This window comes from Manis pentadactyla, chromosome 16 (assembly GCF_030020395.1).
Source record: "Manis pentadactyla isolate mManPen7 chromosome 16, mManPen7.hap1, whole genome shotgun sequence".
Classification (NCBI taxonomy): Eukaryota; Metazoa; Chordata; class Mammalia; order Pholidota; family Manidae; genus Manis; species Manis pentadactyla.
In genome coordinates this window covers 29,629,075-29,644,912 of record NC_080034.1, presented here as the reverse complement: position 1 = coordinate 29,644,912, position 15,838 = coordinate 29,629,075, and the positions used below count along the sequence as shown (strand labels likewise).

The following is a 15,838-nucleotide window of genomic DNA, read 5'->3' as shown; positions in this document are numbered from 1 at the left end:
GGCAGGTGTCCAGGCTGGGCTCACTGTGGGGAGGCAGCCTGATGTGGGTCGCTTGTCACTGGAGGAAAGGAGGGCCTACTTACCTGGGGATTTCTTGCTACCAAATCTGAATTGACAAATAACTTCCTCCGTGTTGTCTACATTTTGAAAGCCTTTTCCGATAACCTTCAATTTCTTGTTAACTGCGAGAGTATCATCAATATGTCTGTGTGAGGGAGCGCTGAGGTATTTTCCTCAGATCACAACTATGGCAGGCCGCCCCCAAAACAGAATCCTCCCGAACTCTAGGGAGGAGGCAGCTGTAGCTGAACCCACATCTGGGCAACCCCCTGGCCAGATCCTCCCCAGGGGTCACTGAGGGCCCACTCTCAGGAGCCTGGGCTGGGCCTCGAGCACTCAGGGGCCCCTCCCCACCTCCCGTGACCCATGAAGTCCATCCATTAAGGCACCCAGCCTAGTTCCCTCCAGAGGGGCAAACCCAGCCATGGGTTTATGCTCTGAAATACTAAGGTGCCCCTAATGGGCACAGGCAGGGACCAGGCAACCCTTATGTAATTGAGAGAGGAGCCAAGACATCCTGGTGAGTCAGCCCTGTGTCACGTCTGAGCTGCACACGCACACCTGGGGGCCTGGGGACTTTCTGCCACCTGGAGCCAATTCTCTATTGCCCTCCCCTCTTTCTGGGGGCCTATGGCAGAATGGAAACCCGAGAAGCCAGGCACATTCTTGTGGAAACAGAATGTGGGGTTTCAATAGGGTACGTGGCTTCCCCCAACACCTGGCAGTCAGAGGGTCAGGATCTGATCTCAGTGCCCAATCGAGGACCACAGAGGATGCCACCTCTGCTCTAGACCCAGCTGAACAGCTACCATGCAGCTCCTCTGGATTTCAACTCATGGGGCTGTGACTGCTGAGCCTGAAACCCTAGAGGGGACCTAGCTGGCCTGAGCCTCGTGGGGAAGTTTGGCAACAGCCTCCACTCCCGTGTCTGTGACACGCAGGGAGTGTGGCAGCCTAGGGCAGGGCTGAGAGCCCGGAGCACGGAAGGAGCCGGCACTCCTGGGAACGGTGCACAGCACCCCTCTGCACCATGCGTCATACCCTGCCTTGTGTCCCTGCTGCCCTTCAGGCCCTGCTCTTGGCCACTTGTCCTCTTGCAGGAACTACAGCTCTCAGGGGTCTGGTTCACTCTGGGAATTGTAGGCAAGTGGGGGCAGGATGAGGTTTCAGGGTTTTGAGCAGCAGAGATGTTGAGTTAAAGGACTGTGCTCTGCCCAGACAGCTGCTCCTTGTACATTCTATCTGCCCTCACCCTGTTCCTCCAACAGCAAAAACCCCAAGAAAGAGAATCCAAGAGTGAGCAGGGCCAGCTTGCAGGCAGCTGTACTTCCCCCACTATACTCCTGCTGCCCACCAGCTCTGAGAGCGCAGAGGGACCTGCAGCCCCAGGATGGGAGGCAGATCCTTTCTGGAAGGGAGGGCATTCTTTCTGGGAGAAAAGTTATACACCAGGCTGCCTGGGATCCAAGGACAGGGGATTGAAAGAGGTCAGCTCCCTGGCAAGATTTTTTTTTTTCCAACATCTATCAAAATTTTATTTTATTTATTTATTTATTTTTTGAGAGGGCATCTCTCATATTTATTGATGAAATGGTTGTTAACAACAATAAAATTCTGTATAGGGGACTCAATGCACAATCATTCATCAACCCCAAGCCTAATTCTCAACAGTCTCCAATCTTCTGAAGCATAACGAACAAGTTCTTACATGGTGAACAGGTTCTTACATAGTGAATAAGTTCTTACATGGTGAACAGTGCAAGGGCAGTCATCGCAGAAACTTTCAGTTTTGATCACGCATCATGAACTATAAACAATCAAGTCAGATATGATTTATTCGTTTGATTTTTATACTTGATTTATATGTGAATCCCATATTTCACCCTTATTATTATTGTTATTATTATTATTATTATTTTAAATAAAATGCTGAAGTGGTAGGTAGATGCAAGATAAAGGTAGAAAACATAATTCAGTGCTGTAAGAGGGCAAATGTAGATGATCAGGTCTGTGCCTATAGACTAAGTATTAATCCAAGCTAGACAAGGGCAACAAAACATCCATGGACCCTGGCAAGATTTTTTAACAAATCTTTTATGTCCTCCACAGTACCTTATAGCTTGCATTCTCGAGTTGCCTCCTCCCATATCAATGCCATTTTATTCTTCAGTAAATATGCAGTGTCCTTCTCAGTTCACATTCTTGTGCTGCCATTTCTCATGTCTCTTGCAGGAGCACATTCTTCTCAACTGTAGACATTTTTAATACTGTGAGAAACAGCCAAACCATGGTCCCTGCTACCCAATGGCCACTCTGTTTCTCAAAGGACCTCCTTATTATGCTTCCTCAAGTCCTGGGACAGGGTCCAGTCCCCTAGGAGGCCAGCCACCTCAGACCACATGCCCACTGAGGACACTCAAATGTCTCCCCATTCATAGGGGTATCCCGATGAAGAAACCCTCCCATGAGAATAGCCTTTTCCATTCTTTGGTCTACAATGAATCCTGCTGTCTAAACCAGTTGTCTTGACTGAGTGTTTCAGTCCCACACAAGCTCACTATGGATTCAGTGAGACCAGGAAATGACAATGGAACGTTCTTGGGGTAAGAGGGTTATGCCCAGCTTTACTCTCCTGGCAATAGGTTGAGTACTAGAATCACATCTGCATCCAACCACCTGAAGGTCAATAATCCTCCTCCATCTCTGCCTCCACCCAGAGCACTGGGCAGAGCTCTTTAGATCGTGACTCAGTCAATTTTAGCTTATTGCCTATGGATGCGCAAGCACTAGCCTAGCAGTAGGCCAATTAGATCATCAAGTAGTTTAGGGTCAGGTGAGGATCTTGGCCACAGGAGCTTCCATTTCCCCACACTGAGATAGCATTCCTGAGAGACACTGTGCAGAAGGTAAAGGATGTAGCAGAGGACATGCTCTGTGGAGCAAGATAGCTGCCATCAGCTCTGGAAGTGGAGAAGGCTACACTGAAGGGGAATGAGAGGTAGAGGTGGTGCTGGAGGCCCCAACCCTCCTGTATTGAAAGCCTGCCCAGCTGTAACCAAGTGAATAAAGAGAAAGCAACTGCAGGTTCCTCCAGGAGAGGTACAGCCCGCTCTCCAGGGCACAGTGCACTCTATGCTCCCCTAGACACAGGCAGAGCTGGTGGATTTGGGCCTCCAGTCTCAGCAGAAACCCTCAGAATCCATATCAGCCTGGCTCCTGTACCTTTGGGACATAGAGGTGGAGAGTATCCTCCTGTCTGAATCAGAGATGGGAAATCTGGCTTCCCTGACAACTCATCCTGCCTTGCAACAGCCAGTGCAGAATGTACACCAGACCCCTGGAACCCATTCCCTACTCAAATGGCTGATGGCCACACTTCTCACTGCACAGCCCAATCCAGTGACTTACCATCTTCCCCACTAGAAGGCAGATGCGTGCCAAGCTCTAACAAGTGCTACAGAAGTTGGGCATGAAAAATACCATTTATAACCCAGTAAATTATGACCCAAACGGGGAGCTGTTTACGGTGGAGATAAGGGTATGGTGCTTCAAATTGCTCCCTGAACCCTCTTTGGGCCCTTAGTAGCCATTCTTGCCCCTCACTTAGGGCAGCCAATAAATGAGGTTACCCATATTGTGGCAGATTTGGGGGAAGCTGAAGTGATGAAGGCACAGAAGGGAGTGCAGTCCACTACTGAGAGGAAGGACTTAAAGGGCCCCGTGAATGTCATAAGGACCCAGATATGGATTGATTTGAGAGGGGCAGGAGTGCACAGAGAAATTTTATGGGAAGTTGAACAGAATTTTATTGGAGCTGTGGCAACAATTCAAGCCAGAGCAGTGGTTCCAGCAGCTGAGGATCAAGAAATGGAGACAAAGCCACAAGTCTTGCCTGTGAGCCTGCAAGACTTCCTGCTGGACAGTGAGCTGTCCTCACCTGAACCCACACAGGAAGGTGATTGGGCTATAGTTTTACTGAGTGGAGGGTCAAGGCACCCACCTTGGGGAACCAGGTGGGGACCAGAGGCCACATGTTCAAATATTATTTCATTGGTATGCAGTGAATGTTCAACACATCCCAGCTCTGGAAGACACAGGAGCTGAATGTTCATTGATTTATGGCAACCCTGAACGGTTTTCAGAGACCTCCGTTATTATAGTTTGATGCGGAGGTAAGGCTATCAGAGTGAAACAAGCCTGAATCCCGTTAGAAATAGGGCATCTATACCTGAAGAAATATAGTGTGTATATCTCTCCAATCCTTAAATATATTTTGGGGATTGATATCCTCCAGGGCCTATGCTTACAGACCACTGCAGGTGAGTACAGACTGAGGATATGTGTGGTAAAGGCAGTTCTGAGTGGACATGCTAAAGCACCTGCCTGTAGCTTTTCTTGTGCATCAGCAGGTGACTAATGCCAAGCAATACAAATTCCCTGGAGGAATAAAGAAATTGGAGAACCCCTCCAGGAACTGGAAAAGTGGGCATTATAAAGCCTACTCATAGCCCTTTTAATCCCCTGGTGTGGCTGCTAAGAAATCCAGATGGCTCCTGGCATATGACCGTAGGTTACAGAGAACTGAGTAAGTCATACCCCTCTGCAGGCTGCTGTCCCCTCTAGTACAGCCCTCATGAATACCCTAAGTCATGAACTAGGGACATATTATGTTGTGGATCTTGCTAATGCTTTCTTCTCCATAAACACAGCACAGGACAGTCAGGAACAGTTTTTCTTCACATGGGAAGGATGGCAGTGGGCTGTCACTGTCCTTCCACGAGAGCACCTCCACAGCCCCACTGTCTGTCATGGACTTGGAGCCCAGGATTTGCAGCATGGGAGAACCTGCCAATGGTGCAGCTGTACCATTACATTGATGGTATCATGCCTACTTTTTTTTTCTTACGAGAAGTACTGCATGCAACAAACATTGTGCAGCACCTGCAACACGTACAGGAGAAAGGATGGGCTGTGAACAGCACCAAGTTTCAGGGACCTGGTTTGTCAGTCAAATTCTTGGGGGTTGTCTGGTCAGGTAAGACTTAAGTTATTCCAGAAGCAGTGATTATAGATAAAGTTCAGGATTTTCCTACCCCCACAACTGTCACACTATTGCAAGAGTTTTTGGGCCTTTTAGGCTACTGGAGACTGTTTATCCCGCACTTGGCACAAATGATGAAGCCCTTATACCACGTGGTATGAAAGGGCATCAGGTGGGCCTAGGATGAGACATGTGCATTTTCTTTCACCATTGCAAAATGGGCAGTCAAAGCCTTCTAGGCCTTGAGTGTGACAGACCTGTCAAGACCCTGTGAGATGGATGGCCATGTGACCATAGACAGTTAAGGCTGGGTTCCCTGCAAGTAGCTTGAATGGGCTCACCAACTTATCGAATTCTGGTCAAAATTCCAAAGAAGAAGATACCATTTGCTGCTGGCATCCCCATGAGTTGATGAAGCAGATGAATTGGCCCAGGTATGTTGGTTAGAAGGAAAGCCTGACTCTGATGTGACTCAATGGTTACAAAAATGTTTGTTGCATCCGGGGCAAAAGACAATGTGGGCTGTAGCCCTTCAGCAGGGTCTGGACTTTAACCTTTGAAGAAGTCATCAGAGCCCAGCAGGAGTGCACTGGATGCTCTAAAAGGGACTTAACACCAAGGGAAACAAAAGAAAAAATGAACAAATGGGACTACATCAAGCTAAAAAGATTCTGTACAGCAAAGGACACCATCAGCAGAACAAAAAGGCATCCTACAGTATGGGAGAATGTATTTGTAAATGACCTATCCGACAAGGGGTTAACATCCAAAATATATGAAGAACTCACATGCCTTATCAACCAAAAAGCAAATAACCCAATTAAAAAATGGGCAGAGGATGTGAACAGATACTTCTCCAAAGAAGAAATTCAGATGACCAGCAGGCACATGAAAAGATGCTCCACATCGCTAATTATCAGAGAAATGTAAATTAAAACCACAATGAGATATCACCTCACACCATTTAGGATGGCCTCCATAGAAAAGACTAAGAACAAGAAATGCTGGCGAGGATGTGGAGAAAGGGGAACCCTCCTACACTGATGGTGGGAATGTAAGCTAGTTCAACCATTGTGGAAAGCAATATGTGGAGGTTCCTCAAAAAACTAAAAATCGAAATACCATTTGACCCAGGAATCCCACTCCTAGGAATTTACCCAAAGAAAACAAGTTCTAAGATTCACAAAGAGATCTTTATCGATCTCTTTGTAGGGCTCGATAATATGGGTGAATGGAGTAACCACACTGTTTTTCATGTGAAACCTTCATAACAGTGTATATATAAATAAAAAAATAAAAGGGACTTACACCAAGTCCCACAGCAACCTGGGGTGGTACCTAAGGGTCTGATACTCCTCAAGTGGCAGGTAACAAATCCTACCATTTGCAACAACATGGATGGAGCTAGAGGGTATTATGCTCAGTGAAATAAGCCAGGCGGAGAAAGACAAGTATCAAATTATTTCACTCGTCTTTGGAGTATAAGAACAAAGAAAAACCTGAAGGAACAAAACAGCAGCAGACTCACAGAACCCAAGAATGGACTAACAGTTACCAAAGGAAAGGGACTGGGGAGGATGGGTGGGAAGGGAGGGAGAAAGGGGAATAAAGGGCATTACGATCAGCACACATAAAGTGGGATGGTGGGGCTTGGGGAAGGCAGTATAGCACAGAGAAGACAAGCAGTGACTCTATAGCATCTTCTTATGCTGATGGACAGTGACTGGAATGGGGTATGTGGTGGGGACTTGATAATGGGGGGAATCTAGTAAACACAATGTTGTTCATGTAAGTGTATATTAATGATACCAAAAACAAAAAAACAAACAAATAAATAAATAAGAAGGAACAACCTAGAACTAGTACTCCTAAATCATGTGATGTCACCAATACTGATCCAGAAACATGGCCTGGGGTACACACACTATCAGTAACACTGGGCATGGATACTCTTCCTGTCACTTAAACTGCAGACACAGCCCATCAACTCACTGAACACAAGGGCCCTAAAATACCACCATCAGGACTATTGGTGGCTATGCCCAGATGTGGGATGAGTTTATGTGGCTTACCCCAGGTTATGGACATTTGAGCCCCGGGTCACCCTTATGTTGGCTGTTCAAAAATTTAAAAATCACTCTAAACAAAACCAGCACAACTGTACCAAGAATCTGGGATGGATATCACTGAACCTTTGCAGTCATTCTGCCACATTAAGGGATGGCAACTGGTTTGGGGCTGACTGACTGCACTGCCCAGGTATATACTAGGTAGCCCCAAATGGGACCCATGGTTATGTGGCACAGATCTTTGTCCGAGGCCTCCACCTAGGTGGTTGGGCTGCTGTACCCTGGGTTTTCCCTGGGCATAGGGGAGAATCAACCCCAGTGTAACCACAGTTGCCAAAGTCCCTCTCTTTTAAGCTAGATGAGCACAATCTATCTTTCACTGGTATGATCATTTGGCCTCTTTGCTCCACACATTGGCCTGGAGGATTTATAGCATATATAAAAGCTCTTATGAAATTTATTCAACAAGCCTTAAGTGATAGCCAAGAAAGCCTGTCCTTATTGAACACTGATGTGACCTTAAGAGATAAGCTGTCCTCCAAAATGGGATGGATTTGCATATTATTAGGGCTTCACAAGGAGACACCTGTGCCATTATCCAAGCAGAATGTTACGTATTTATAACTGATGAGTCTACTATATTGTCTTTATTAAGGACATTTACTGAGGACACAGTTGAATGCCCTAAGTGATCCAACACTCAGCCTAAGGGATTTAATAGATCAGTAGTTTGGATTATGGGGCTCCTGGTAGAAAAAATTGTAGTTGATTTTGGGAGTCATTGTCCTAATCTGGGTTTTCTTCTTGCACACACCCGTGCTGTTGCTGCAGCATATGTCTCCAATACAGCCGGACAGCTGTCAAAGGAGCCCCCTCTGTGCTGGTGAAATCCCTTGTTGACCACTCAGGGCACAATGCAAGGGGCAGGGGAGGGGAGGGAGCATATGAGATTATAAGAGCCAATCACAAGGGATGGAGGGTAGAAGGAAATCATCAAGAAGACATGACCACCAATTGACCTGTGACCCAGGCAACTGGAGGCTCCTCACCCCTGCCCTGTCCTTAAAATGTGGGTTCTGCCTGCCTTTTCTGCCCCTAGGAGCTGCCTGAGGCTATAACCTTGAGATAGCGATGTGGGTTTGATACCATCTGGACTGTATACATGACCGAACCCAGTTACAGCTTCTATGTAAACTTTAAGATTTGGTGGGTGGGTATGGAGATCTACCCATTTTGTGGCTGCCCAAGACAAGTCTCATCTGTAAATTCCTTTGCTTATTAACTTTGCTACCTATCATTCTGGAATGCCTGCGTCCTTTGTAGGTCTTTCCCTGCCGTCCAAGTATGGGACCATTTTCAGATTATACCTGAGAAGAAGATCCCAAAGAGCTTGTGAACCAGCATACTTATATGTGGAATCAAAACAAAAAACAAAAAGCAGAACTCATAGATACAGAGAACAGGTTGGTGGTTGCCAGAGACAAGGATGGAGGGGGCGGTGAAATGGGTGAAGGTGGGCAATAGGTATAAATTTCCAGCTATTTATAAATAAGTCCTGGGGGGTAATGTACAGCATAGTGACTATAGTTAACAATATTGTATTATATATTTGAAAGTCACAAAGAAAGTAAATCTTAAAAATTCTCATCAAAAAAATTGTAACTATGTGTGGTGACAGATGGTAACTAACTTATTAAAGTAATGATTTATAGAGAGAGAGAAAGAGAGATACTATATAGTAAATTATTTACGTATACAGTAAAAAAATGTGCATGTATATATATCTACATACTATTTACATATATATATCATCATTATGTTGTACATCTAAAACTAATACAATGCTATATGTCAGCTATATCTCAATAAAAGTCTCCTAACAAATAAAAGTTCTAGATTTGACTGCTTCACTGGTAAATGCTACCCAACATTTAAACAAAAGCTAATACCAAACCTTCTCAAATTTTTCCAAAAAAAAGTAAAGAAGAAGGAACTCTTCCTAACTCATTCTCTGAGGCCAGCACAACACTAATACCAAAGCTAGACAAAAACACTACAAAAAACTACACACCAATATCTCTTATGAACACTGATGCAAAAGCCTCAAAAAAAACTAGCATACAGAATTCAACAGTATATTTAAGGATTATATACCATGAGCAAGTGGGATTTATTCAGGAATGCAAGGATGGCTGAACATATGGAAATTGATCAATGTAATATGCCACATCAACAAAATGAAGGCAAATAAACACATGACCATCTCAATTAATGTAGGAAAAAGTGTCAGTCCCTCCCTGCTTCTGACCCGCAGGTAAGGGAGGAGACACGATGAGATATGGAAGATCTGAAAGGACCAGCCAGGGGACTCAAGACTTAACAGTGTAAGAGTGGTGCTAGAGGGCACCCTTCATATTTACTGAGAAAATACATGTTAACAACAGTAGAATTCTGTGTGGGGGACTTAATACACAATCATTAACTAATTCGAAACTTAATCCTCCGCAGTCTCCAGTCTCTTGGGGTGTGACGTCTTACATGGTATTGAAACAACAGCAAGGGCAATTAGGTCACAGAAACTGTTTTGGTCTTGTTTGTTCTGTTCTTGATCACATATCAGGAATTTCAGGAAATGTATGATTATTAATCAAGTCATATATGATTATACATTTGATTTCTATACTTGATTTCTATATTAATTCCACATCTCCCCCTTATATTTTAATAAAATGTTTAAGTAGTAGGTAGACATAATAAAGATTACAGTTTCTAATAGAAAGCTTTTTAACAGTTTACCTTTTCATAAGAGATAATCTATCTTTTAAATCTTGTGATGTAAAATAAAGACGGTAAGTAGAGTTCAGTGCAGTAGGAAGGCAAGTGTAGGTGGTCAGGTGCCTACAGACTAGGTATTGATCTGAGTTAGACAAGGGCAACAAAACAGCCATTGGTGCAGAAGATTTCTCTCAAAACTGGGGGGGTGAGGTTCTAAGCCTCACCTCTGTTGACCCCCAATTTCTCACCTGATGGCCCCTCTGCGACTGTGCCTGTCTTAGGTTGTCCCTCCCTTGAGGAATCTTACCCGTCTCTGGCTAACCAGCCATCTTCCGGGGCCATTCAGGGAGATGTAAAGTTGGTGAGAGAGAAGCAATATTCTTTGAAAAAGTAAGCTTTTTACTTCTTTGCAGATTTATGCCCCGTGGCTCCTATGCCCAGCACTTGTCTTGAGGTATCCTTACCAGCTGGAAGGATTATGATACATGGTAATTTTAAATATGAGGCACGAATTCTAGTAAAGGGCTGTATTTAGGAAGGAAAAAGAAAAGCTATAGAAGCAGCAAAGGAAGAAAATTTGAGAAGATTATTTCTTTGACATAACTTCTTGTAGAGTAACATAAGCATGTATAGGTTTTAACAAATTACTAACTAAATTATGTACATACATTAACAGAACAGGAATACAGATACATAACAAATGCAGACCTACAATTACCGGCCATATCCAATGAAACCAAGAAAACCAGTTAGGTAACCCAGGCATTTGTGAAAACTTATTAATAATACGATGAATACTGTCTCATCGATTTTGAATAGTTTGAGAAAAATCAGACAAATTAACACAACACATTCCTGGAAACTGTTCACATAACATATGTTCTTTTAACAGCATGATTCTGAAGCAACTTGCACTTCTCCTAGGCTCTTGATTGAGTTCAGATAATATAGAAGCAGTCAAATTTGTTGTCTTACTATATGCACAGCCAGCTTAGATGTCTCTTTTTGCATTCCACCGACAAGTCCAGGAACTGGCAGGATGAATGCCGCTGCAACTACAACAGAGATAGGATCTAAAAGTTTCAAGTTGTTGTCACAATCAGATGGCAGAGCTCGGAGAAATCTTTTATGACTATTTTTGGGATAATCTATTAGAGTAGGAAGGATGTGTCCCACGCCACACATACTTTGATAATGTGAAGATAGGGCTTAGGGTGTGGACTTGTACCACCTGCCCGACCCTTAAGGTGGGCTGGGTTGTGTCTGTTTGCTAGCGCTGTTTACAGTGAAGTCACGGGTTATGCTGAGATACCCTTCTTTATTTGCGGAACACTCAAACATTCCAGGACAAGTTTCTCCTGGCCTTTTGAGCTTTAACTGATCTCACTGAAGAATGACTCTAGAGCTTAATGTTTAACACAGAGTTTTGGTAGGGGGTTTCCTTGCATGTAGTTACTACAATTGCTCTGACTGCAAATATCCTGCCTTGCTTTTTCCGGAGGCCCTCACCTTATTCTGTCTAAGCTCACGGTCCCTGTCTCATTCCCCCCTCTATAGATAGAGACCCTAGCTGCTGCTAGGGAAAAGGGGCCATGACCGCTCTGGTTGCTTCATGCTGAGAGGGGGCGCAGTAAGGGGTGCAGTTAGGTGTCCATAAATGGTCAGTTGAGAGGGCCTCGGAAGATTGGCGCTCCTATTCCGGGTTCCATTTCTATTACTATTTGCAGTTTTATGGCTTCTAGGCAAGATAGAACAAATTGTGTTATTAGGTTAAGTAGCAACATCAGGAGTTGGATTTTCTTTTTTGGAGCAACTTGACAAGATTAAGAATGCATGGCTGAATATGAGAACTAGAAATAGTAAAGCTTTAATTGAAATGATGGGAGAAAACTAAAACATCTGGAGAATCACAGCTAGATATTTTGGGGAAACTAGAATTCCGGATCTAGTCTATGTCTCAATGACTAGTATTAGGATTTAGTATAGATAAGGCTGCATTATTGAAACAATACTTTTCTCTAAAATCACCCTCATTTTTATTAGAAGTAACTAGATTAAGAAAATAATTAACACTTGGCTTGACTATTTGCATAAGTGCAGCAAGAAGACCAATTGATTACATAGGATCCTTTCAATGTGCTTTGAAGGAACTTTTTGTAAGGAATTTCAGATTGGACATTTAAAGGCCTCTCGCGGCCAGAAAGCCAAGCCAGACTTGCCTTCAGGTTTTGCCTGCAGTACCTGTAGATTTGGGTGAGTTCTTCTCTTCCCGAGGTCCCCAAGACATCTTGAGGTTCTTGAACTTGCCAGAAAGTGAACTTCCTTACTCACCTGGTAAGGCTGCTGGGAACCCTGTAAGCAAGGTACCAGGCCAGTTCTTGGAAGGGGCTTTGTTGGCTCTCCAAAGTCAATCTTAGTTCCTTCAAGCTGTTCATATCAGAGTTTATGCACGTGTCTCTCAGGTATGTCATTCCAGTCAAAGCCTTGGTAATATAACCTGTGTTTTTAATTGGTCCTCTTACAAGGAAAGCAGATTCTTAATGAATTTATGCAAATAAACATACTGCCATGAAATATGAAAATAGTCACTGAGAGTTTTTAAATTCTGGAGGGATTAGGTAGAAAGATAAATGTTCCAATTCTGCCTATAAAGATGTCATTTACTAAACTGTTGTCAGTTTAAGAGAAAAAGCTTAAAACACCGTATCAGCAACATTTGAAACAAAAAGTCACAAGATCATTTTCCTTAGTTTAGTTAATCCTATGTAACCAATACCTGTTCTGAAATCTAGTTCATTACTAGTTTAGGAGTAATAAAACAGTTACTATAAATGACAAAAGACCTACAAATGACAATGGTGAAAGAGCTGATCAGAGCTTACTATAAGACAGTTAGTTGACATAAGAAAATTTGGATATTTCTGTAACACAAAACATTCAGTAACAAATTTTAGCATCATCCCTTTTGACAGTGCTTTCCAGGTAAATATATATCAGATATATAAGACAAATTTGCCAAATATTTTCCACGATGAGGAGAAAAAATTCCTCTGATGTGTTCCAGGGCCCCACTAGAAAGTATCAGAGTTAACTAGAGGTAAAAGCACCTTTTTGAATTTGATTTTGGGAAGTTGTCAGAAGAAAGTTTCTTTGGCACTTGCTTAAATAAGATTGTAGGTTGCCATGAAGCAAAACTTATCCATTTAACTAGAATGACAACAAAATACTTCAAAGGCAGATACAGAAGGTTACACAGTTGTTAGCAAAGTCTAGCTTTTAGTCCTTTTAATATTAAGATTTCATTTTCTTAAATACTCAGACAATTCATTGAGACTTTAAGCATGAGAAACAGCTTTGATAAAATAATTAGAAAATTTTCTGCAATTTTTCAACATTAAGACCAGACTAACAGTTTGAGAAAACTTGTTCTTTTCACTAAAAACAAAATTCTAATTTGCTGTTAATGTTGAAACTGTTAATCTGTTTCAACATTAACAGATTAACTGTTAGTCTATTCTTAAACTGTTAGTCTGCTCTTAATGTTGAAAAATCGAAAAAGTTTTCTAATTCTTCCACAAAGTTTCTAGTTTTTTTTACATTTAGAGTACTTTCTCTTTAAATAAACAGCTGTCCTTTAGAACAATTACTTCCTTTTACCCTCAACAAAATGAATTTCCATTCCTTATACTTTCTCTTATTAAAACACACATCTTCGTTTTTTTTCTCAAGAGGCGGCATGAGTAGAGCGGTGGAAATCTCCTCCCGAAACCATATATATTTTGAAAATACAGCAAATACAACAGTGGGGGAATGACAGCCTCTTCAACAGCTGGTGCTGGCAAAACTGGACAGCTACATGTAAGAGAATGAAACTGGACCATTGTCTAACCCCATATACAAAAGTAAACTCAAAATGGATCAAAGACCTGAATGTAAGCCATGAAACCATTAAACTCTTGGAAGAAAACATAGGCAAAAACCTCTTAGACATAAACATGAGTGACCTCTTCTTGAACATATCTCCCCGGGCAAGGAAAACAACAGCAAAAATGAACAAGTGGGTCTATATTAAGCTGAAAAGCTTCTGTACAGCAAAGGACACCATCAATAGAAGAAAAAGGTATCCTATAGTATGGGAGAATATATTCATAAATGACACATCCGATAAGGGGTTGACATCCAAATTATATACAGAGCCCATGCACCACAACAAACAAAAATGAAATAATCCAGTTAAAAATTGGGCAGAGTATCTGAACAGACACTTCTCCAAAGAAGACATTCACATGGTCAGCAGGCACATGAAAAGATGCTCCACGTCGCTAATTATCAGGGAAATTCAAATTAAAACCACAATGAGGTATCACCTCGTGCCAGTTAGGATGGTCAACATCCAAAAGACTAGGAACAACAAATGCTGGTGAGGATGAGAAGAAAAGGGAACCCTCCTACACTGCTGGTGGGAATGTAAACTAGTTCATCCATTGTGAAAAGCAGTATGGAGGTTCCTCAAAAAATTAAAAACAGAAATACCATTTGACCCGGGAATTCCACTCCTAGGAATTTGCCCAAAGAAAACAACTTCTCAGATTCAAAAAGACATGTGCACCCCTATGTTTACTGCAGCACTATTTACAAGAGCCGAGATACGGAAGCAACCTAAGTTTCCTTCAGTAGATGAATGGATAAAGAAGAGGTGGTGTTACATATACAGAATGTAATATTATTCAGCTATAAGAAACAAATCCTACCATTTGCAACAACATGGATGCAGCTAGAGGGTATTATGCTCAGTGAAATAAGCCAGGCAGAGACAGACAAGTACCAAATGTTTTCCCTCATTTGTGAAGTATAACAACAAAGAAAAAAATGAAGGAACAAAACAGCAGCAGACTCACAGAACCCCCCCGCCTGGCGGCCACGTCCCAGTAAACCCACCAGCCCGCACCTCAGGGGACCCCTGCGCACCACTGCCCCACTCCTCAGGGGGACCCCGCGCCCGCGCCCCGTCCTACCTTGAAGCAGCGTCTGGAGCAAGTGCAGCCGGAGAGCCCGGAACGGCCACCACCCGCGCCGCCGGCCTGTGCTCAAATTTGGAGTCGGCCGCGCAGCCCCGCGTCCTGGCCGGGGCTCTCGGGAGCCGCGCGGGCTCCACGGTGCAGCCGCCGCGCCGCCACCGCTCGGGGCCGGGCGGGGACCCCCGCGGGCCACACTGAGGGGACGCCGCCTCCTGCCCCCGCCCTGGGGCCCTCACGCGCTCGCGGAGCGCCCCGTTAACGGGCGGTGGCGGGCCTCGAGGGGTGCGGCGGAGGCGGTGAAGGTGTCAGCACGGAAATGCCCGTCAGACCGCCTTCAGCGGCCCCGCAGCCAGAGCGCCCGGGCAGCGCCGCGGCTCCCGAGGAGTCCGGCTGGAGCTGAGGAGACGCCGCTTCCGACGTCCTACCCGCCAGGCGCAGAGGAGAAAGTGCGGCCCCACAGCGCCCGCTACGGCCGCTGATTGGCCCTGCGCCCTCCCCCACCCCTCGCCTGTGTTCTAACTCGCCGACCTGCCCGCTTGGAATTTCGCACAGACCAGAGAGCCCTGGGCAGCTTCCTACACCGCCTTGCCCCCTAGGGATGTGCAGCAGGCCCTGCAGGTACTGCTGCCCTTGAACCTTTGGTAACCACAAATCCAAAGCCTACAATGGCAGTAAGTCCATATCTATCGATAATCACCCTAAATGTAAATGGACTGAATGCACCAATCGAAAGACACACAGTTACAGAGTGGATAAAAAAGCAAGACCCATCTATATGCTGCCTACAAGAGCCTCACTTCAAACCCAAAGACATACACAGACCAAAAGTGAAGGGATGGAAAAAGATATTTCATGCAAACAATAGGGAGAAAAAA

The 15,838-nt window shown here is 44.2% G+C and overlaps 1 protein-coding gene across 4 annotated transcripts in view; it reads right to left on the bottom strand.

The window, feature by feature from the left end:
* Window positions 1-15,417, bottom strand: part of LOC130678906 (anthrax toxin receptor-like) — a 39,120-nt gene extending 23,703 nt beyond the window's left edge. For 2 of the 4 annotated variants that reach the window (XM_057493653.1, XM_057493656.1), the window contains exons 1-2: window positions 14,961-15,417; window positions 2,173-2,309 (exon numbers count right to left, since the gene is read on the bottom strand). Coding sequence is in view for 1 of the 4 variants with exons in the window: in XM_057493656.1 (XP_057349639.1) it covers window positions 2,173-2,207 (35 nt within the window). In the remaining 3 variants the exon portion in view is untranslated. Of the gene's footprint in view, window positions 1-83; window positions 384-2,172; window positions 2,310-14,960 lie in introns of those variants that run through there. The other 2 variants (XM_057493657.1, XM_057493654.1) reach the window with 2 other exon arrangements.
* Window positions 15,418-15,838: the final 421 nt, after the last annotated feature.